A 22,774-nucleotide genomic window follows, 5' to 3' on the forward strand; every position below is an offset into this window, starting at 1 on the left:
TAAAATCTACACGAGGACAGGTAACTACTTCTATTATCTTATTAAGCCACTTACGAATGTCTTCTAAATCAAGGTCATCATAGAGGAACTCATTCTCTTCAAAGTCAGGATCTTGCGAAGAGTCCACATAGTATTCTACATCATCCTTAATCTTCCTGATTGCATCAACATTGATTGAGTCATTATCCAACATTCGCAGAATGGTTTCCAGCATTCGGATGTGGTACCTATGTTTTTCTATGTGCTTCTTCAGTCCCTCGATCCTGTCCTGCTTCTGCTAACACCAGACACAGAAGGTGCAGCAGAAAGAAAACAGCGCACATAAAAGATGTAAATACCCTTCTTCTAGTTTTCAAGTAATTCCAAACACATTTAAAATAGTGATTTTTTTTTTAATGGAATCATAGAAAATAGAAAAATATATTTAATACACTGCTGGCTATATGGGTATACCTAAAAAGTGCAATATACAGTTCATGGGTTCTATCACAAAAAAATTCTGTTCGCTGCAAAGCAGCTTTTGTTCAATGAAGTAAACTCACATCCTTGTCTCCTTTCTTTTTCCGCGTTTGTACCGACAACGACTCCACCTCACTTTCAAACTGATCCACGCCCATGTTCAAGGAGTCAATTGTGTTCTGAGAAAGATAAAATTCTGCTTTGCAATTTACCCTTGTATATAGATGATTATCAATCACACATGACACATTAGTAAAGGATTCAACAAATCTGCAGTACTATTCCAGAGGTATGAAATGTCATTTTCCAAACAAAAAGTGAGTCAGGTGGAAACAGGTGGAGGACCACAGGATTGGGAGCACTGCTTTACAATTCACATACAGTAATATAACTTTAAAAATGACCTAATATGGTGTAAGTCCGGCACTGCTACTCTAAAGAAACCACAGTGAACACATACCGCAATAACAGCCACTGATAAATTAATTACGGTGTTAAGGTTATATGCAGGAACAGTTTCATAGAACAAATCAAACAAGGAAAGAAGAAACATTGCACTCACTAAAAAGTATATGATGTGTATTGTTCCATGACCAACAACATAGAAACTGGGCAAAGAACTCCCTACAAGGAATTCTACGTCCAGTTTCTATGTTGCTGATCATGGAACAAAAAATAGCTGAACCTTTTCGATGAGTGCAAAGATGTTTTTTTCCTTGTTTACTTCCCTCTCAAACTACTAAAGCTGACCTGACCCACTGAATCATGGGCTCCACAAGAACTCTGAAGGCGACCCCTGGTATCTGGTAAAAAGACACTGGTAGTAAATCCTTTACTATTCTAACTTGAAACAACTATCCCCTATTCTTTTCGCAGTATAGGAAATACATGTCAGATTGTTAAGGACAGATCATTTGATCCCTATTCTTAAAGGGAACCAGTCATCAGATTTTAACATATGAGTGGCAACACATTACATAAAAATCTTCTTCCTCACTATACCTGGGAGACATTCCTGCTGGCAGCGATTGTGAGGCTATGCAGTTTAAAAAGTGTTCCCTGTAAGTAGTCCCCCTGGGTGGGGATCCAGACTCTGTCCCATCTGCTTGGGCTGTAACCAAGCCCCCCTCAGCGTGATTGACAGCTTGCGTCACTGCTTTGCTCTCTAAGCCAACGGAGTACAGCGATTATGTGGGCTCTGGCCAGGCTGTCAGTCTCATTAAGTGGGTGAAAAAAGGTAAAATCTGATGACTGGTTCCCTTTAAGATTGCAGGGGTCCCATGTCTCCCATGGTAATGGAGTGTCATGCACGAGGCCATTCATTGTCTATGGGATGTTTTATTAAAAAGATAATGTATACCATGACATATTAACAACTGTACATTCAGTTTAGTGACCCTACTGCCCTCACATAGTACCCTCTTTAGCAGGACTCAAAAGCGTAGCGATCTTGCTTTTGAGCCCCATTAAATAAACTAGAAATACGTGCAGGAAATGGCTAGTTACTTTTGTTGACCATTGAAGTAAGTAGATCGATACACACTGGATCGACCAGGAATGCACTGAACTGCGTATGGCCAGTTTTACAACAAACAAACAAACTGCTGGAAAGAAAGGATTGCCACAAATTTTGCAGTTTACAGGGCAATGGCCCAGAGACAAAAACTGGTGTGATTTGCTCACAACAAACATAGTAGCCTTAAATTTTACCAATACTTGTTAAAGGGGTACTCCGGTGGAAAACAAAACATTTTTAAAATCAACTGGTGCCAAAAAGTTAAAACAGATTTGTAAATTACTTCAATTTATAAATCTTAATTATTCCAGTACTTATCAACTGCTGTATACTACAGAGGAAGTTGAGTTGTTCTTTTCTGTCTGACCACAGTGCTCTCTGCTGACACCTCTGTCCATGTCAGGAACTGTCCAGAGCAGGAGAGGTTTGCTATGGGTATTTGCTCCTGCTCTGGACAGTTCCTGACATGGACAGAGGTGTCAACAGAGAGCACAGTGGTCAGACAGAAAAGAACAACTCAACTTCCTCTGTAGTATACAGCAGTTGATAAGTACTGGAAGGATTAAGATTTTTTTTTATATAGAAGTAATTTATAAATCTGTATACATTTCTGGCACCTTTTGATAGAAAAAAATTGTTTTCCACCCGAGTACCCCTTTAAGATATAGAACCTGAGCTGATTCATTACTATCGGCAAATCACACCAGTTTTCACCTCTGGTATGTTTGGCCAATGTATCCATTTAGGTATAATGAAAATTACCCCCTTAAAATTTAAATTACCACCAAAGAATAGCTCAGATAACATGTGGGTCCAGCCAAGCTTTAGGGCTCATGCACGCAGACCTCATACATGGTATGTGGAGTGATTAAACTTCTGTGATATGGAATCCTAGAAGCTATGAGTGACACCATCCAGGCTCCACATGAGCCTCAAGTTCCCACCCCCCAGTAGAATCTTACCGTTAACCACTGTCCAACCTCTTCCTTCTCCTTCTGAGCTGGGTCAACCTTCTGAGCAAGACCAAGACCTTCCTTGGAGTATGCTTTTGTTTTTGTTTCACGTTCTACCACTTTGAACCTCTCCATTTGCTATAAGCAAGAGGAAAGCTTACATCAGAAGCAAAATAAAATAAATTTAAGAGCCAGACTGTTTAAATTAATAAATTTTAAGAATCCAGAAAAATGTCTAATTATTAAAGAGTACCTGTCATAATTTTGTTAAATTTTATAATCCTCACAGTCCACTGTCCCCATCATGATAACCACCCCCTGCCTTTATTTTTACTAGATTTGTTTTCTACCTTGAGATTGTTCTGTATTTTCTGCTCAGTCTGATTCACAGACTGGGAAGGGGCGTTACCCAGCAGGCGTGACATCATCTGATGCCATACAGAGGAGAACTTCCTCCCTCACTCTGCTACACACAGCCCAGAGCAGTTCAGTGTGAGATGAGCTATGATTGGCTAAGGATACACCCCCCCCCCCCCCCCCTCCTCAGCACTACATTTCCTGATTTTGGACCTCTGCCCCAGGCAAGAAGGGAGACACCTAGTGGCAGGTTTTGTAAAGCACAAACAAAACATAGAAAACTTAATTTTTATATACAAAGTACATTAGAAAGATTTTTTAATTTACAATTAGCAATGTATGCAAAACGCAACTCCGAGCTTTGGTGGCAGCATATTGTAGCAACCCAAAACTAAAGCGATCTTTAATAGGCTGCTGCTACCGCTACCGCCACCACTACTACCTTCATTAGGCAACTTCTGCTGCTGCTGCCACCTCTACCTGCATTAGGCGGCGGCTGCTACTGCCGATGCCACCACTACCTCAATTAGGCAGTTGCTGCTGCCATCACTACCTCCACTTCACAGCTGTTGACACCACTACCTCCATTAGGCGGCTGCTACTACTTACAGAGGAGCGGGCTTCTACTATCTTCAAGGAGCTCCAAGATGGCGGAGACTTGAAGTGGTGACGGGAGGCCAAGAAGCCATAATTTCTGGGGCTTCAGAAAAATAGGAAAGCTGGGTGACAGGAAGTACACAGTAGAGAGCTCATACTACTTCCTCAGCTTTATGTACTGCTGCCTGTTACCCAGCTATCTTAGTCTCCTGAAGAGATGGTCTGTAGCAGCCATATTGGAGACATGAACTGATGTAAAAGATGTGACACTGGGACTTTATAAACTTCTTCTCACCATCCCTGGGGACAAAAACAGCCCATGGGGATGGTGAGGATAAAGATTTTACTATATATAACCGTTTTCTGAAGTATGTTGCAGGTTACCATCGATTTGTCGATGATATTTTCATCGTGTGGACGGGGACGGAGTCAGAATTTAGTGAATTCGTAGCAGAACTAAATGGTAGCAATGACATGAATCTTTCGTTTACTTCTAAGGTGGGACAAGGAGAATTAGAATTTCTTGACGTGCTCGTGGTGGTAGAGGAAGGTAGCATTGTTACCAAGGGTTACCGAAAACCTACAGGGTGCAATGCACTGCTGCACTTTGATAGCTACCACCCCGGGCACGTCAAGAAGGCTGTCCCTTACGGACAATTTCTGCGCCTAAGGCGCATAAATAGTAGGGACGAGGATTTTTTAGAACAAGCGAATGACCTGATGTGCCACCTGATGAGTAGAGGGTATCCTAAAAATCTCTTGAAAAAAGCATTGGATAGAGCAAAACGTCAAGATAGAAAAATGCTGCTTAATGGCGAAAATAGGAGAAAAAATAAGAGCAGAAAACCCCCAAAATATGGAGAGAATAGAGAGGCAACTAGACAGATTGCAGAGACAGAGGACAGGATAAAAATCGCACCGTCTGTTATCACGGAACAAGGTCCTAGGAAAGGAGAGAGTGCCCGGTTTACGTTCTCTTTTTCATTTAGCCCCATGGCAGAAAAGATTAAAAAAGCCATAAGTGACAACTGGTTTCTGGTTCAGAATGATTCAGATCTTGCTGAATGTACGAGCCAGAAACCGATTGTGGCTTTTAAAAAATGTAAAAATATAAAAGATGTACTAGTGAAGACAGCTTTTAAATAAAAATCGAAGAAAATTGGTTAAATCGTTCTTTGTCCCCAGGAATGTACAGATGCGGCACCTGTAATTGGTGTCAGCATGCGTACATAGATGGGGCCTTATCACTTGGGGGTGTTAATATTGTCCACAAAAGCACTATGTGCTGCAGAACCAGTAATGTTGTCTATGCAATTTTTTGTACATGCAAACTATTTCATATAGGTTGCACCACTAGACCTATGAACGTGCGTTTCAGGGAACACGTTAGGTCATTAGTTACAAAAAAAAAAAAAGGGTGCCCTAGATTAATCTCGCATGTTGAAAATGAGCATGAAGGGAACATGAAAGTATTGAAGTTTGTCGGTATAGAAAAGATTTTTTCAGTCCCAGGAACTGATAGCAAAAAATGCTTATTACAAACTGAAGCGAGATGGATCATTCGGACCTCTGCAGAGGGAAACCTTGGTCTGAATGAGCGTCTCGATATGAGCGTTTTCTCCTGATAGATGTATGACAGAATGAAGATCCTACTAGTAAAACACTCACCCGTTTAGCAGGTCATCATATGTGTTGTTCAATTTCGCATCCAAACAAGATGTGATAAAACTATTTATATTGGTTTTAAAGAAGTGTTTGTATTTTGCATTTTGTATTTGTATATAATATGTTTCCCACGCCCTTTTCCTGATGACGTGGGGTTGCAGGAAGTATTTACCTGACCCCAGTCCACCTGGAGGGGCGTGACCTGAAGAAGTGCCAGGAGCGGCACGAAATAGCTATCGTCCTCTGACGCCCCGCTATGCATTGATTTTATTTGCACTAAGAAAATAAAGAAGCCTACCTGATCACCTGAAACGTGAGTGCCCCCGCATTGTTTCTTTCCTGGACTATATATAATGCGTTGCCGAGCCTTATGTATGGTAAAATCTACTGCTTGGTTTCCTTCACATCATGCTTCTTAACTCGTCCTCACCTCCCAGCCCCACAGTGACTGGCATACAAAGCCTTGTGATTGACATACAGAGCCTCAGTCAAGGATGGGCTGGGAGGTGGGGGTGAACAAGGAAGCATGCTAGGCTGTGGCACTTGAGCAACTTGACTGCCTTAACACTTGGCAGCCACCAGGAAAGGTACAGTTTGGTTTCACACACTAACAACTATCCAATTGTGTCCTCAGGTTTTAGCAACAAAAGTAGATTTTTGTGCTTACCATAAAATATCTTTCTTGGAGGATCCATTGGGGGACACAGAGACCGTGGGTATAGGCTGCTGTCACTAGGCAACAAAAGAAAGTCAGCCCATCCCAGCAGGATTTACCCTGCCTACAGACTGTTAGCTATCAGTTTAGTCCCAAAGCAGTAGGAGAGGACAGACATGGATAGAAAAAACAGCAACTGTCCGAAGAAACCACAGACAAAAATTAACCGAACCAACCCTCGGACAGGTAACCGAACCAAGGACACCAGAACAAATGGGTGGGTGCTGTGTCCCCCAATGGATCCTCCGAGAAAGATTTGACGGTAAACACAAAAATCTGCTTTTCTCGTTCGGCTCCATTGGGGGACACAGAGACCGTGGGATGTACCAAAGCAGTCCCGGGGGTGGGAGAAAACTCGAGCAACTTAGGTGGAAGGCTGGGCCACAGCCACCAGCAACACCTTGTGACCTAAACCAGCATCAGCGGACGCAAAGGTATGCACCCGGTAAAATTACAGACTTGCAAGGCCGAAGCCCTGTAATGGGGAGACCAGGAGGCCCCGACGGCGCGAGTGGAATGAGCCGAGACACAGAAAGAGACCCTTTGCAGCGGTAAGCTTCCGTGATGGCAGAACGAATCCACCGCGAAATGGTAGCCTTCGAAGCAGGAAATTCCTTACAACGACCCTTTGTAAGCACAAAGAAAGAGTCACACTGACAAAAGGATGAAGTGACCGAAAGGTAAATCCGAACGGCCCGTACCACATCAAGAACATGAAGCAACCGTTCCCTGGGATGGGATGGAGCTGGACGGAAGGACGATATCCTCATTTAGGTGAAAGGCGGAGACCACCTTAGGCAAAAAGGACGGGGCCGGACGGAAAACAACTTTGTCCTGGTGTAAAACAAGGTAGGGGGAACGGCAGGAGAGAGCCTCCAGCTCCGAAACTCTCCTAATGGAAGTGACCGCAATGAGGAAGGCCACCTTTCAGGAAAGGATACAAAGAGAAATGTCCCGGAGAGGTTCTAAGGGAGTACCCTGCAAGACAGCCCAGACTGTAAAAAGGAAAAGAAGGTGTGGAAGGGAGAACACCACTGGGGAGAAGGAGTGAGATTCACACCATCGAAAGTAGGACCACCAAATACGGTGATAAATCTTCGCAGAGGAAGGCTTGCGCGCCTTGATCATTGTGCAGATCACCTGGGGAGAAAACCCCCTGGCCCTCAGAACCGCGATCTCAACTGCCACGCTGCCTAATGCAGCGACAGTAAATTGGGGTGGCAAAGGGGACCCTGAGAGAGCAGGTCCAGATGAACTGGGAGGTGCAGAGGCATGTCGTCCACTAGGCGAACAACGTCGGCATACCACGCTTACCTGGGCCAGTCCAGAGCCATGAGAATGGCGAGGATGCCCTCCGCTTTCAGCTTACTCAGGACCCTGGTAAGGAGAGGAAGAGGAGGGAAGAGATATGGGAGGACCAAGTGCGACCAGGACATTACAAGGGCATCTACAGCTAGGGCCAGAGGATCTCGGGACTTCGCAACGAACTTTCTGGTTGTGGCGGGACGTGAAGAGGTCCATGTCCGGAGTGCCTCAGAGGCTGCAGATATCCGCAAACACCTCTGGATGAAGAGACCACTCGCCAGGGTTGGCCAAGGAGCGACTGACAAAGTCCACCTCCCAATGTCGTCGAGATGGAGGGAACCCAGAGAAGGATCCTGGAGACCTCGACCATCGCTGCGGGACTGAGAATGCCGCCCTGTCATTGACATGCCACAGCCGTGGAGTTGTCCGACTGGACACGAACAGGACAATCCTGGAGAAGGCGCACCCAATGGAGGAGGCAAAGATAAATTGCCTGAAGTTCCAGGATGTTGATGGAGAGCTACCTGGGAGGATCAACGTCCCTGGACCGTCTGATCCCTGCCGGGGGGGGGGGGAAGAATAATCCTGCGATCGAGGGATAGCGGAGACTTGTCCCACCGGTACAGAAGGGAAATTTGAAGAGGTCGACAATGAAACTGGGCAAAAGGAACAGCTTCTATGGCAGTCACCATCCAACCCAGGACTTCCATGCAGAACCGAATGAAAACTGGAACCGGATTACAGAGAAGACAAATACCTGATGACATAGCACAGAGTTTGTCTGGCGGAAGCCGAATCCGGGCGATCGCTGTGTCGAACTGGAGTCCCAAGAAGATCAGAGACTGGGTGGGAATCAGATTGGACTTGTCTTGATTGACCACCCAGACAAAACGGGACAAGGTCTGAAGAGAGAGACAGAGACTCTTAATTCTGGGCCCTGGTTGGAGCCTTGACCAGGAGGTTGTCCAGGTAGGGGGATCACGGACACACGCCGGGCTCGCAGGATGGCGATCACTGCTGCCAGTACTTTGGTGAAGACCCTTGGGGCCGTGTCCAGGCCAAAATGGAAGGGCCACAAACTGAAAATGGCCCTCCGGAACTGCGAAGCAGAGATAGCACTGACCTGCCAGAAAAATGGTGATGTGAAGGTAAGCATCTCGGATATCCACCAAGGAAAGAAAATCCCCTTGATCCATGGATGCCACTACAGAACGGATAGACTCCATACGGAAATGATGCCGGAGTAGGTGAGATTGAGGAGCTTCAGATCCAGGATCGGGCAGACGGAACCCCCTTTCTTGGGAATGATGAACAGGTTGGAATAGAACCCTGAAAAACGCTCCCTGGGAGGAACTGGGACAATCACTCCCTGAGTGAAAAGGGTCCGAAGAGCGATCCGAAAAGCTACTGCCAAGGAAGGAGAACGAGGAAGGCGGGATCGAAAAAAAGCAATCCCTTGGAAGGGAAGAAAACTGTATCTGATAGCCATCGGAAATGACATCTCGGACCCAAGAGTCCTGCACGTGGGCAGACCAAACGTCCCGGAACAGGGACAAACGAACTCCAACCTGTAAAGAGACAGACAGAGCGAGCGACAGACAGAGCGAGCGAGCGACAAGGGAGGGCTAAACCTAAAGAACAGGGGGGCAGAGCCAGCACCAGCCTGGCCCTCATTGGACAGAATTGACCCAGGCAGCACACTGATAGGAAGATCGTGACCACCCCAGTGCGCGTGCTGAAAACCCATAGGACGAGGAGAGAAAGGGGCCGGACCCCTGCCGAGTGGGCAGAGCTAAGTGCCGCGATTAGGCCGCAGCCGCAATTAAGGACCCCCTGTGCTCCGGTCGCTTCACCTGGAGTGCGGCTGGAGAGAGAAAAAAAACTGCCGACCATGCACATGCAGCGCAGCCAACAGAGAAACAAACCCCCGGCGCTCCGGTCGCTTCATACATTGAGGCGGCCGAAGTGAAAGTAAACAAAAAAATAATCTATATACACGTCCCTAAACTAAAAAATAAGAAAATCCAGACTTGTGGCTGGCTCCTATGGACACTAAGCTAAAACTGATAGCTCAGAGTCTGTAGGCGGGGAATAGCCTGCTGGAGCTGACTTTCTTTTGTTGCCTAGTGTCAGCCTCCTTGTGGCAGCAGCATATACCCACGGTCTCTGTGTCCCCCAATGGAGCCCAATGAGAAATGGAGCTTACAAATATTCTTTATATTCTTTTCACTTCTGTACAAGAGAACGTCTCAGAGGGTGGGTCCGGAGTGCATTGTGGAAAAGGGATGGAGCCTGCACAGGAGATCAAAAGTGAGGTGCCAGCAGTTGGACCCCCCATGATCAGAAACTTATGCCCCATCCTTTGGAGTACACAAGCTGAATTACGTTTGAATATCCATTCAAGCAAATAACTGAACTCAAACAGCATTAGCAAGGAAAGCTTGCAAAAAATATTTCTCTTGCAGCAATACTTCAGAGCAAATATACATACAAATCATAGCTCAGAAATGCTAACAGCTGAATACGGGTTGGGTGTGCCCTGTTAGTAGACCCTACAGTTGAGTATAGCACAAGAATCTTAGCGGGATAAATATGTCACCACACTTCAAGGGAAAAGCATGCATATGTATATGCATGCAAAGTTATTATTTACCTAAACTGTAAACCACAACTGTAGCAGAGTGCGACAACATTCCTTGTGAGGAATAACCTTAGATTATCTCTGTATTTCAAGGGTGAAACGCAAGCCTGTTTTGGGTGCTGTAGCATGCTGATGGTACAGACGGACAAGTCGTAAACAAAGGATTACTGAATCACAAATTTTTAAATTCTAACTCATAGGGACATTTCATGCTTTCATCATAGTCAACTGAAACCATGCCATCCTCCTGCCCACATACTGCCAAGCACAATGAGTAAAGGAGGTTCTCTCATCATGACAACACCCCTCAGGGTCCCCCTCTCTAAGAGCAGCTAAGTAAGCAATTTATAAGATGTTTCACTACATTTATGGCAGGCTACATAACAGGCAATTGCTTGGGGTTACTATAGCTTACTTGGAGTACCTCCCTCTTAAAGACAATATCAAAATAAAAAAAATATAAATAAAAAATGGTAATGCTTCTTTTACAATACCACTTTTCTTTACCGTTTCTATTAGTTTTCGATTTTCTATAAGCTGCCTCTTGTCTTTGATCTCATTGGATGCCACCCATGTCTTTATTTGGTCCCGCAATCTCTGCAATAAGGTTCAGAAATGTTAGCACAGTCTCATTTAGAAGAGGAAGTATGTAACCAGTTAGAATCTGCCCCTATACATACTATATGTATATTTGTAATATACATTGGTCAAAAAAAAAATGTGTATATATTTGTCCCTTCAGCGATTGTCTGTGTGTCTCTGTGAGGAGTCCAAATACAGGAAGTGAGGGAGGACAGGCAGGGCTCCGTGCACTGAGGACAGGCAGGGCTCCGTGCACTGAGGACAGGCAGGGCTCCGTGCACTGAGGACAGGCAGGGCTCCGTGCACTGAGGACAGGCAGGGCTCCGTGCACTGAGGACAGGCAGGGCTCCGCGGCTCACACCTCAGAATGATTGACAAGCCAGGAGTCTGCACAGAGCCCTGCTTGTCCTGCCATCCCTTCCTGTATTTGGACTCCTCATAGAGACACACAGGCAATAGATGCAGGGACAGCATTTTTCATCTAAAAATATACACATTTTTTAATCAATGTATATTACAAATATACATATAGTATTCTCTACATTATATCAATGATCTATAAAGCATTTGTGCAATTTTGAAATGTGCAACCTACACAATAGACTAAACCAACCTGAAGCTTCTTAATCTCCTTCTTCAAGTCTGCTTCATATTTTTCTTTCTGATTGGCATTAGCTGCATTGTGTAGCTAAATTAAATGAAAATAAAAATGGAGAGCAACATTAGCAAACTTAACCCCTTAAGGATGAACACAACTTTGGTATAAAGGTCTGATGCAATCGTCCCTTTATTATTATGCACTGCTAGAATAGCAATGTGGTTACATGGGCATAGGCTCCATGTCACTGGGATGTGCAGAGGAATGGAGGAGGAAGGTATTGATATATAAATATTCTAGCAGAGCGCTCACATGGGAACAGGCTCTCACACCATTAGGACGGAAGAGTGAAGATTTATGCAAAAGCAGAAGATGGGTGGGAATATGAGAGCATCGAAGATGAAGGCAGGAAAGATTGGAAAGCTGGCTCCTGCCTCCATTGCACAAAAGGACATATTTGCATATAAGCAATGGAGCCTGTAACACAAAAACGACTAGACCAATTTTTGTAAATAATAAGGAGATTTTTTTACACTTACCGTAAAATCTTTTTCTCAGAAGCTCCATTGGGGGACACAGGAACCATGGGTATATCTTGCTGCCACTAGGAGGCTGACACTAGGCATACTAAAAAGAAGTCAGCCCCTCCCAGCAGGGTATACCCCACCTCCTGCCTTAGAGACACTCAGTTTTAGTCCCAAAGCAATAGGAGGAACCGAAAAATACAGAGTCCGGAGGGCGCCCAGTCAAACAACTAACCAACAGACTGACAGGTGAGCAACTCTCACATCACAACTAACAACACAGGGTGGGAGCTGTGTCCCCCAATGGAGCTTTTATGGCAAGTGTAAAAAAATCTCCTTTTCTCATTCAGCTCCATTGGGGGACAGAGGAACCGTGGGACATACCAAAGTAGTCCCCGGGGGTGGGAAACCATGTAACCCAGAATCAAGCGGACAGCAGAGCCGCCACTGCCTGCAAGACCTTACGCCCTAAAGAGGCGTTGGCGGATGCAGAAGTGTGCACTTGATAAAACTTGGTGAACATGTGCATCGAAGACCAAGTAGCCGCCTTACACACCGGTAGGGCCGAAGCCCTGTTAAAGACCGCCCAAGAGACCCCCACAGAGCGAGTGGAGTGAGCCGTAACCCGGAAGGGAGGATCCTTCCCCTTGGAACGGTATGCTTCAGAAATGGCGGACCAGATCCATCTGGAGATGGTGGCCCTAGAAGCCGGCAAACCTTTGCGTCAGCCCTCCGGAAGGACAAACAGCGACTCCGACCGTCGGAAGAAGAGGTGGCCTTGAGGTAAACTTGTAAGGCTCGTACCACATCCAGATTGTGGAGAGAACGCTCCTTAGGATGAGACGGAGCAGGGCAGAAGGAAGGGAGAACGATATTCCCGTTCAGATGAAAGGACGAAACCACCTTCGGTTGAAAGGAAGGAACCGACCGAAGTACTGCCTTGTCTTGATGAAGAATCAGGAAGGGAGGTTGACAAGAAGAGCTGCCAAATCCGACACCCGACGGATCGAGGTAACCGCTACCAAAAAGACGACCTTCCAGGAAGGAAACTGTGAGAAACATCGCGGATAGGCTCGAACGGAACGGATTGCAAGGCATTCAGGACCAAATTTAAGTCCCAAGGGGGATTAGGAGACCTGTAGGGAGGAATCTCGTGAGCTACTCCTTGGAGGAAGGTGTGAACCGATGAGTCAGAAGCCAGAGGCCGCTGAAAGAATAGACAGCACCGACACTTGACCCTTGAGGGAACTAAGAGCCAAGACCCGACTGCAGAACCGCCAGAAGGTTCGGCAGGGAAAAGCGAACTGTGAAAAGCGAGCGGGCCTCACCGAAAATAAGCCCGCCAAGTCCTATGGTAGATCCTAGCTGAGGATGGCTTACCTGCCCTGAACATAGTGCGAATAACCTCAGATGAGAAACCGCGAGCCGTCAACACCGCGGTTTCAACCGCCATGCCGTCAAACGTAGCGGCTGGGAATTGGGGTGGTAAAGAGGACCCCGAGACAGAAGGTTGAGGCGATCTGGTAGTCGGAAGGGAACGTCCGCCACGAGCCGCACTAAGTCGGCGTACCAAGATCGGCAGGGCCAATCTGGAGCCACTAGGATGGCCGATACACCTTCCACCTTGAGTTTCCTGAGCACTCGGGGAAGGAGGGGAATTGGCGGAAACAGGTACGGGAGAAGGAACCGAGACCAGGGAATGACGAGGGCGTCTGCGGCCAGCGCCAGAGGATCTCTGGACTTTGCCACGAAGCTTGGAACCTGCCGGTTTAAGCGGGATGCAAAGATGTCCACGTCCGGAATCCCCCAACGACAGCAAATGGACTCGAACACCTCTGGGTGAAGGGACCACTCCACTGGATCGGGGGAGGAGCAACTTAGAAAGTCCGCCTCCCAATTGTCCACCCCCGGAATGTGGATCGCTGATATGGAGGGAACCATGCCCAGGTCAATCTTGGACACCTCTGTCACTGCTGCGAGTGCCCTCTTGGCGGCTGAGATACGCCACGACCGTGGCGTTGTCCAACTGAATGCGAACCGGGCAACCCCGAAGAAGAGACTCCCAGTGTCGGAGACAAAGGAATATCGCCCGGATCTCCAGGACATTGATAGGAAGCCTGGCTTCCCGAGGTGACCACCGGCCCTGGACCGTCCGGTCCAGGAGGACACCCCCCCCAACCGAGGAGGCTCGCATCCGTTGTCAGAACCAGCCAGTTCAACTGTAGAAACGAGCGGCCGCTCTGAAGGAGGGGAGAGTGTAGCCACCAAGAAGAGACTGGCGAGCCGAGGTGGGCAGACGAATTCGATGATCGAAGGACAGGGGGGATCCGTCCCACAGAGACAGAATAGCCCACTGAAGCAGACGGCAAGGAACTGTGCAAACGGAACCGCCGTTATGGCTGCCACCATCCTGCCCAGACAGCAGAGCACTTCGCTTGTCCTGAGGGAGGAAGATTCGGGCCTTCCCGGTATCGAACCGGAGGCCCAGAAGACCAGAGACCGGGAGGGAGAAAGGTTGGATTTCTCCTCGTTGATCAGCCACCCGGTTAGGGTCAGCAGGATGATGCGGAGACTCTCCTCGTTCTGGATCCGGGACGGGGCTTGATAAGCAAGTCGTCCAGGTAAGGAGGAACAGACACCCCCCCCGGGACCTGAGAATGGCCATGACAGCCGCCAGGACCATGGGGGGCAGTGGCCAGGCCGAAGGGCAGAGCCACAAATTGAAAGTGACCCTGCGGAACGGCAAAGTGGAGGAAACGTTGATGAGGAAAAATCGGAATGTGTAGATACGCATCCCGAATGTCCACTAAAGACAGGAATTCGCCCTGATCCATGGATGCCACGATCGACCGTAGTGAATCCATACGGAAGTGGCGAAGATGCCGGTTGAGGAGTTTCAGGTCCAAAATCGGACGGACTGAATCCACCTTTTTAGGCACAACGAAGAGGTTTGAATAGAAACCCCTGAAACGGTCCTGAGGTGGAATGGGCACAATAACACCCTGTTGCAGCAGAGTGCGAATGGCAGAATGAAAACCTGCGGCCAGTGTAGGTGAACAAGGAGGCCGGGATCGAAAAACGATCCCGGGGAAAATAAGCGGACTCTATTCGGTAACCGGCGAAGATGACGTCCCGAACCCAAGCCAACCAGACATTCCGAAAAAGTAGTAAGCGACCGCCCACCCGAGACGGAGTCCCAGGTGGGGGCGCCCCTTCAGGTCGAGGCAGGTTTGCGGGTTCCTGATTTAGCGGGAAATCGGTTGGAACGATTATCCTGCTTCCGGGAGGAGCGAAGTTTGAAGGAAGGCCCTGCCTACCTTGCGAGGGGCACGATTTTTCCTGGCGCCCCTGACCCAGGGGGCGAAAGGACCGAAAGGAGGTTGACTTACGAAAAACCCCCGCAGTGTGGCGAGCCTGGTTCTGGGGAAGCAAAGAACTTTTACCTCCTGTACCCTCAGAGATGATGACGTCTACCCTTTTCCCAAAAAGGCGACCGCCAGTAAGGCCATTGCCGTCAGAGATTTCTTTGAAGCCGAATCGGCGTTCCAAGCTTTGAGCCACATGGAGCGACGAATGGCGACTAGATTGCCAGTCGCGACAGCCGCACAGCGAGCAGACTCCAACAAAACCTGGCATAAATATTCACCTGCGTCTGAGACCTGACGAGCAACCTCAGCCAGATCATCCGGGGAGGCCACGGACAACAGACCTTGACGAAGCCGAGAAGCCCACACCGCTAAGGCCTTCGCAACCCAGGAAGAGAAGGCCGGAAACAGGGAGGACCCCACCGCTTCAAATGCGTATTTGGCTAAATTCTCGACCCGCTTGTCCGCGAGATCCTTAAGGAAGCGGCATCCGCCCATGGTAGGGTGGTGGATTTGGATAAACGGGAGACTGGGGGGGTCCACAGATGGTGGAACTGTCTATTTAGTGATAAGGTCCTGAGGGAATGGATACAAAGTCTTTAACCGTTTAGTGCCTCGGAAGCGCTTCTCCGGAAGCTTCCAGGCGGTCTCCAGAAGCACATCAAACTCCTTATGAGGATGGAAAACTTAGCAGAACGAGGAGTACTGGCAAAGGAAACCTCCGGAGCAGGGTCCGAGGGGTCCTGAAGAGACATCGGTCAGTTCTCCATATACCGCACTCAGCAGTGGGGTATCGGAACTGCAGCCACAGGCATCTCAGCCGTGAGACATATGATAAATGGCCAAGGAAACCATGCAGACCACTGTCTGGCTTACTGGTATGAGTCAGTTCCACCTATACCGCACTCAGCAGAGGGGTATCTGAATGTAGCGACAATACATCAGTCGTGAGAGACCCCCGTCTGGCTTACCGGTATGGGTCCGCCTGCAGGTATGGTGAGACATGCCATTGGACATCTCGCACAGTAGGGAGGTACCAGTGGGCCAGCTGCTAGATGAGTGACCCTAGGAACCCAGGACTGCAGGCATGAAAAGTAAACCAAAAATAAGGATTGGCCATAAGAAGGCCCAGAGTACCCCAAATTTTTTATTTTTATATATCGGTGTATCATTACACCAATTGTCCAATGGGGACTTAAGTCCCGCAATCAATTCTCCTCAGAGGAGGAATAAAACAGATAGCGGGCAGCCTCGGAAGTGGCGGCGGCAAGGAGCAGTAGCGGCGAAACCGCATAGCCCCGAGGCTAATAGCCAGAACAGCAGCCCGAACAGGGGAAGCTCCTGCAGGGCCGCAGCTTCGGGAGGCCGGCGAGTAAAGCGACGCCGCCTCCCAAAAAGGTGAAGGGGGTGGAGCTACACTCCGCCGGAAGGCCCCGCTAGGACATTGAAAACGAAAAGCAGCCCGGACAGGAGAAGCCCCCGCCGGGCTGCAGCTTCGGGAGGCCGGTGTGCTAAGCGGCGGCGCCTTCCGAAACGGTGGAGGAAGCAGAGCTAAGCTCCGCCGGAGGGCCCTGTAGGGTATTGAATCGAAAGCAGCCCGGACAGGAAAAGTTCCCACCAGGCTAAAGTATCGGCCTGGTCCCGGCCGAACAGACCAACAGTGAAGTCGGCAGCCGTCTCCCTCTGCGGGGACGGCTGCCGGAGAAGCAGACAACCGCCCGCGGGGCGGAGCCACACTCGGCCGGGACCAGGCTAAGTTGCTGACAAAGCAGCGGTCTGGTCCCGGTCTCACCATGCATCCTTACATGAATTCAGCAGCCATCTCCCAGTAAGGACTGCTGCTGGAATCAGCGGAGACCGCCCGCGGGGCGGAGCTAATTTCGGCCGGGACCAGGCCGAAGCCGCGGGCTAAATTAGCGGCCTGGTCCAGGCCGTACACGATGCCCTGACAGAAGAGCCGGCAGCCGCCTCCCTGCGGGAACGGCTGCTGGATAGTTAACTGGACGCTGCAATGCTGTCTGGGGGGGCCTGCAGCTAGCTCACCATGTGTGAGGAGCTGCAGCCCGCAGTAACATACAGAGAACAGACTGTCCTAGGAAAGGTCCCCTCGCTGTCCTTACCCCACATCATAAGGGGTCCCCCCCCCCCCAAATAAAGACTTGTCCCCCCTTGGGGTAGCCCTAGATAGAGAGGGGAGAGGGGTAAGGGGTGTAGGGAAAAACTTACCTGAACATGGAGGTATACTTACCTCCTGAGAAGGTCTGTCCCCAGCAGTCTTCGCCAGACTAAGCCTGCTGCATCATGCCAGGCTTCTTTAAGCGGGGCGAGCAGAGGCAATAGGTGACCAGGACCCAAGGTACAACCTGGTGCTGGCCGGTGGCGAGGAAGGGTTAACGGACCATACAGTATGGAACCGTGCCCTTCAGTCGCATGTGGGGAAACAAGTAGCGCCATGCTTCTGTCGCACCTACCTAGAAAAAATAAAATAAAAAGTCTAAACACTAACTCTAAAAAATAATAAAATGACCAGGCCTGGAGCAATCCAGGGCCGTGTTGCCTCCTATAACACTAAGCTAAAACAGAGTGTCTCTAAGGCAGGAGGTGGGGTATACCCTGCTGGGAGGGGCAGACTTCTTTTTTGTATGCCTAGTGTCAGCCTCCTAGTGGCAGCAAGATATACCCACGGTTCCTGTGTCCCCCAATGGAGCTGAATGAGAAATATAATTTTACTCAGGTTCACCTGCACCATAACCCAGTGTATTGGGTTTATTGTGTGAGAACCAGTAGTCAGTTTTCCTTTACGGGGTTAACAGATGTGAGACCTCATGTATTAATATTGATACTTGATATTAAACACAGCTTTTACGGCTTAAGATTTACTAAATTAGGGTACTAAATTTTTTCTGTATAATTTTCAGCGAAGGGTGAGGGGTGGGGTTTAGAGAGGGAGTCCAATTAATGTAGAAAGAAGCATTTTCTCTGAAAAGATAACAGTGTATCTTGCACTATTGATTTGTGCAAAGTTTTTTCAATTTTTTATTTATCTATATATTTTTTTTTTTAGGTACAAAATGTAAACTAGGTGCTACAATTTCCTTAATTTTAAGGGTTAAATTATTAAGATCCAAAGGATTCCTAATTCTCCAGTATTTATTGGAGCAATGCAGCTGTTAGACATCAACAGTCATTGACTGCATTAGCACAACTACTCTGTATGACAAAAGTGCAGAACAGTCCCCACTGAGGACATGTATACACACCCAGAAGTGAAAATCAATAAAAATGTTCTTCTATTGATAAAACAATAAATAAACAGTTAAATAAAAAAAAAATTACAGTAATTAACCCCTTAAGGACACAGCCAATTTTATTTTTGCGTTTTTATTTTTTCCTCCTCGCCTATTTTATATTTCCCTTCCCAGACCCATATGAGGGCTTGTTTTTTGTGTAACCAGTTGTACTTTGTAATGACATCACTCATTTTACCCACAAACTTCTCGGCTCGGCAGTTGCTGACTTTAGCCTGCATAAATTAGTTCACCTTTTCCAGCCCACCAGAGCACCTGAAAGCTGGATACAGTCCTAGGAGTCTCCTAGGACTGTATCCACCTTTTCCAGCCCACTGGAGCACCTGAAAGCTGAACTCATTTATGCAGGCTAAAGTCAGCAACCGCCGAGCCGAGAAGTTCGTGACAAATCGAATCACTAACTTCGCTTATTTTTTTTTGGTTTTGTTTTGTTTGTTACACAGCACTCTAATAAGTTTAGGCAGTTGGCTAGGAACAGAAACCGAAGTCAGAAGGTAACATGCTCAATACTCATGTGGAGGTTTAAAAGGGGTATTCCGGTGAAAAACAATTTTTTTTCATATTAACTGGCTCCAGAAAGTTAAACAGATTTCTAAATTACTTCTATTAAAAAATCTTAATCCTTCCAGTACTTATCAGCTGCTCAAGTGGAGTTATTTTCTGTCTGACAACAGTGCTCTCTGCTGACACCTCTGTGTCTCAGGAACGGTCCAGAGAAGGAAAGGTTTACTATGGACAGTTCCTGAGACAGACTGAGGTGTCAGCAGAGAGCACTGTGGTCAGACTGAAAAGAACAACTCAACTTCAGCAGCTAATAAGTACTGGAACTATTAAGATTTTTAATAGGAGTAATTTACAAATCTGTTTAACTTTCTGGAGCCAGGTGATATGAAAAAAAATAAGGAGATTTTTATGCTTACCGTAAAATCTCTTTCTCGAAGGATCCATTGGGGGACACAGACGATGGGTTTATGCTGCTGTCTCTAGGAGGCTTGACACTATGGCAACCAGAAAATTCGGCTCCTCCCAGCAGGGTATACCCGCCCACAGGCACCTGAGGTAATCAGTTTTAGTCCCAAAGCAATAGGAGAAGACCGACAGGTCAGGAGAGAAAAAAAAAAAACACAAACTGTCCAAGCAACCAGAAGAAAAGGTAACTGAACACACCCTCGGACAGATAACTGAAATAGGGACACCAGAAAAAGGGTGGGAGCTGTGTCCCCCAATGGATCCTTCGAGAAAGATTTTACGGTAAGCATAAAAATCTCCTTTTCTCTATCGGCACCATTGGGGGACACAGACCATGGGACGTACCAAAGTCGTCCCTTGGGTGGGTAAGGAAATCAGTCAGGCGGACGGCTGGACCACCGCCACCTGCAACGCCTTATGACCCAGAGGAGTATCAGCTGATGCAAAGGTATGAATCTGGTAGGACCTTGTGAAAGTGTGCAAAGACGACCACGTGGACGCTTTACAGAACTGGGAGTGCCCAGGATGCCCCGAAAAACGGGTGGAATGAGCCAAAACCCTGAAGGGTGAGATCTTCCCTTTGTAGCGGTAAGCTTCAGAAATAGCAGACCGGATCCACTGAAAAATGATGGTCGTAGAAGCAGGTTGTCCTGTACGACGACCTTCCGGAAAAACAAAAAAGGGGAGTCACATTGCCAAAAGGAAAGAGTGACAGAGACAAGTCCGAACAGCCCTCGCCACAACCAAGTGGTGGAGCAACGCCCCCAGGGATGAAAAGGGGCCGGACAAAAGAATGGTAGGACGATGTCTCAGGTAAGGACAGACCTGGACAGAAAACAACTTGTCCTGGTACACAACCAGGAAGGGAGAATGGCAGGAGAAAGCTGCCAGCTCTGACCCCGCCTAACAGAGGTAAGAGCAACAAGGAACGCCACCTTCCAGGGAAGGAGGTGAAGAGAAATGTCCCTGAGAGGCTCCTTGCAGGACATCTAAGACCAAGTGCAAGTCCCAAGGGAAAAAAAGGGACCGATAAGGAGGGGCAGCATGAGCTGCCTCCCTGAACTAGGGTCGGTCATGATAATTGAAGGCCAGAGGACGTTAGAAAAAGAATGGAAACGGCCAAACCTTTGACCCATAAGGGAGCTGAAAGCCAACCACGACCGGAGAAAAAGGCTGAGTTTCACACCAACAGAAATAAGACCGCCAGGTAAGGTGGTAAATCTTTGCAGAGGAAGGCTTGTGAGCCCTCCGCCTGGTGCGAACCACTTGGGAAGAGAAACCGCAGGTCCTCAGAACCGCCGTCTCAACCGCTACTCCGTCAAAGGCAGAGACGGTAATAGGGGTGGCACAGGAGACTTGATATAGGAGGTCTGGACAATAGGGAAGGCGCAGCGGTATGTCGCTCAGGAGCCTGACCACGACGACGTACCATGCCAGTCTGGGACAAGAGAATGGCGGGAACGCCCCTGCTACGAGTTTCCTCAGGACCCCGAAAAGAGAGGAAGGGGAGGAAACATAAAAGGTAGGGCAAAGCCCAACCAATAAACAGATAAAACAGGGCCAAGCCCGACCAAGAGAGAGGAACGCTTTGGTCGTGGCAGGACGTGCAGAGGTCCACGTCTGGAGCGCCCCAGAGGTTGCAGATCACTGCAAACACCTCCGGATGTAGGGACCACTCGCCTTGGACGGCTGAGGACTGGCTGAGAAAGATCACATCCCAGAGACGCCCGGAATGAAGATCTATGAGATGGCCGGAAACCCGAGTTCCGCCCAGAAGGGAATTTCCCAAGAAGCAAGCAAAAAAAAGAATTGCCCTATGCCACAACATGTTGAAGAGGAAAAGGGCTCCTCGGGGGACCAAGGCCCCAGACCTACCGATCCTTGAAAACACCTCCCCAGCTCGGCAGATTGGCAAGGAGGGGTAGGAAGGAACGCCCCCGAAAAAACAGGGGGGAAACGAAGCCACCACGGAAACAACTGTTGTCCGTAAAAAGGCTATCACAGGCACCAGGACTTTGGTAAAGATCCGCGAAGAAGTGGTCAGACAAACGGCGAGCCAAAATAGAAAATGACAGTCCGGAACTGCAAACCGGAGGAACCTTTGATGACCGGGAAACATGAGATGTGGACCAGGCATTCCAGAATTAAGAGGCGACCAACCACCCTAGAAAGGTCGGCGGGTGGGGGCGACCCTTCAAACCAAGGAAGGCCTACGGGTGCCTGATGGGGCCGCAAAATGGCCGAAACAGATAGCCGACCTCCGGAAGGACAGGTCCGGAAGGAGGGAGCCCTCTTCTCATGAAGGCGCCCGGCTGGACCCTCTGTTGGTACCAAAGGTCCGCAGAACCGGAAGGAGGACTTACGACGGAAAGCGGTTCTGTGAGCCTTATCCAGAGGTAATAAATAAAGAACCCTTTTCCACTCGTCGCCTCACTTTCTGAAGGCGGCGTCCACATTCCAGGCTTTTAAGCCACATGGAGGGACGGTGGCTACCAGGTAACTTGTGGTAAAGGCAGCACAGTGGCTGCTCATGGAAGCAGAACACAGAAAATCTCCAGCTGCGGAGCATCGGAGAGCTAGATTAAATAAATCCTCCAGAGGAATCTTGAAGACTACCCTGGCGGAAATGAGAGACCTGACACCCAGGCCGAAGCAAAAGCAGGAAGAACCTGCTGTCTCAAAGGCAAAGTTTGCCAAAGTCTCCACCTTCATGTCCGCTGGATCCTTAAAGGCAGCCGCATCAGCCAACGGCCAGGTAGGCGCCTTAGAGAGGCGGGAGGCCGTTAAAAAATCCACAGTTGGAGAGGAGGTCCACCGAGCAATGAGGTCCTTAGCGAAAGGATACTGCGCTTGAACCATCCTTGTTTCCTGAAACTTCTTGTCAGGGTGCCTCCAGGCGGATACCAGCAGGGCGTAAAATTCAGCGTGAGAGCTGAAGGTCTTGGGTGCCGGTCGGGCACGAAAAAAAAGGAGACTTCTGGAGCAACGTCCAAAGATCCTGGGTCCTATAGATGGAAGGTGTCTCTTATGGTCGAAAACAATGAGTACACCACATCAGGCATCCGTGCGTTCCTTTTGAGTTGGAGGCCGAATCAGAAACCTCCTCCACAAGTTCTCCAGGTGAATGGGAACGAGGTGAGGCAACCTTGGAGGTCGGGCACGATGAGAGGAAACTTCTGGACCACGTCCGAAGTTCCTGGATCCTCTAGATGGAAGTTGT

At 48.4% G+C, this 22,774-nt stretch overlaps 1 protein-coding gene across 15 annotated transcripts in view; it reads right to left on the reverse strand.

The window, feature by feature from the left end:
• CNOT3 (CCR4-NOT transcription complex subunit 3) overlaps positions 1-22,774 on the reverse strand; it is an 86,117-nt gene that overhangs the window by 36,880 nt on the left and 26,463 nt on the right. For 14 of the 15 annotated variants that reach the window (XM_056542599.1, XM_056542590.1, XM_056542602.1 and 11 more), the window contains 5 exons: positions 11,404-11,478; positions 10,716-10,805; positions 2,938-3,066; positions 543-638; positions 55-277 (listed from right to left, as the gene is read on the reverse strand). In XM_056542599.1, coding sequence (XP_056398574.1) covers positions 55-277; positions 543-638; positions 2,938-3,066; positions 10,716-10,805; positions 11,404-11,478 — 613 coding nt within the window. The remainder of the gene's footprint in view (positions 1-54; positions 278-542; positions 639-2,937; positions 3,067-10,715; positions 10,806-11,403; positions 11,479-22,774) is intronic. The other variant, XM_056542601.1, reaches the window with a different exon arrangement.

Source organism: Hyla sarda, chromosome 10, assembly GCF_029499605.1.
Source record: "Hyla sarda isolate aHylSar1 chromosome 10, aHylSar1.hap1, whole genome shotgun sequence".
Lineage (NCBI taxonomy): Eukaryota > Metazoa > Chordata > Amphibia > Anura > Hylidae > Hyla > Hyla sarda.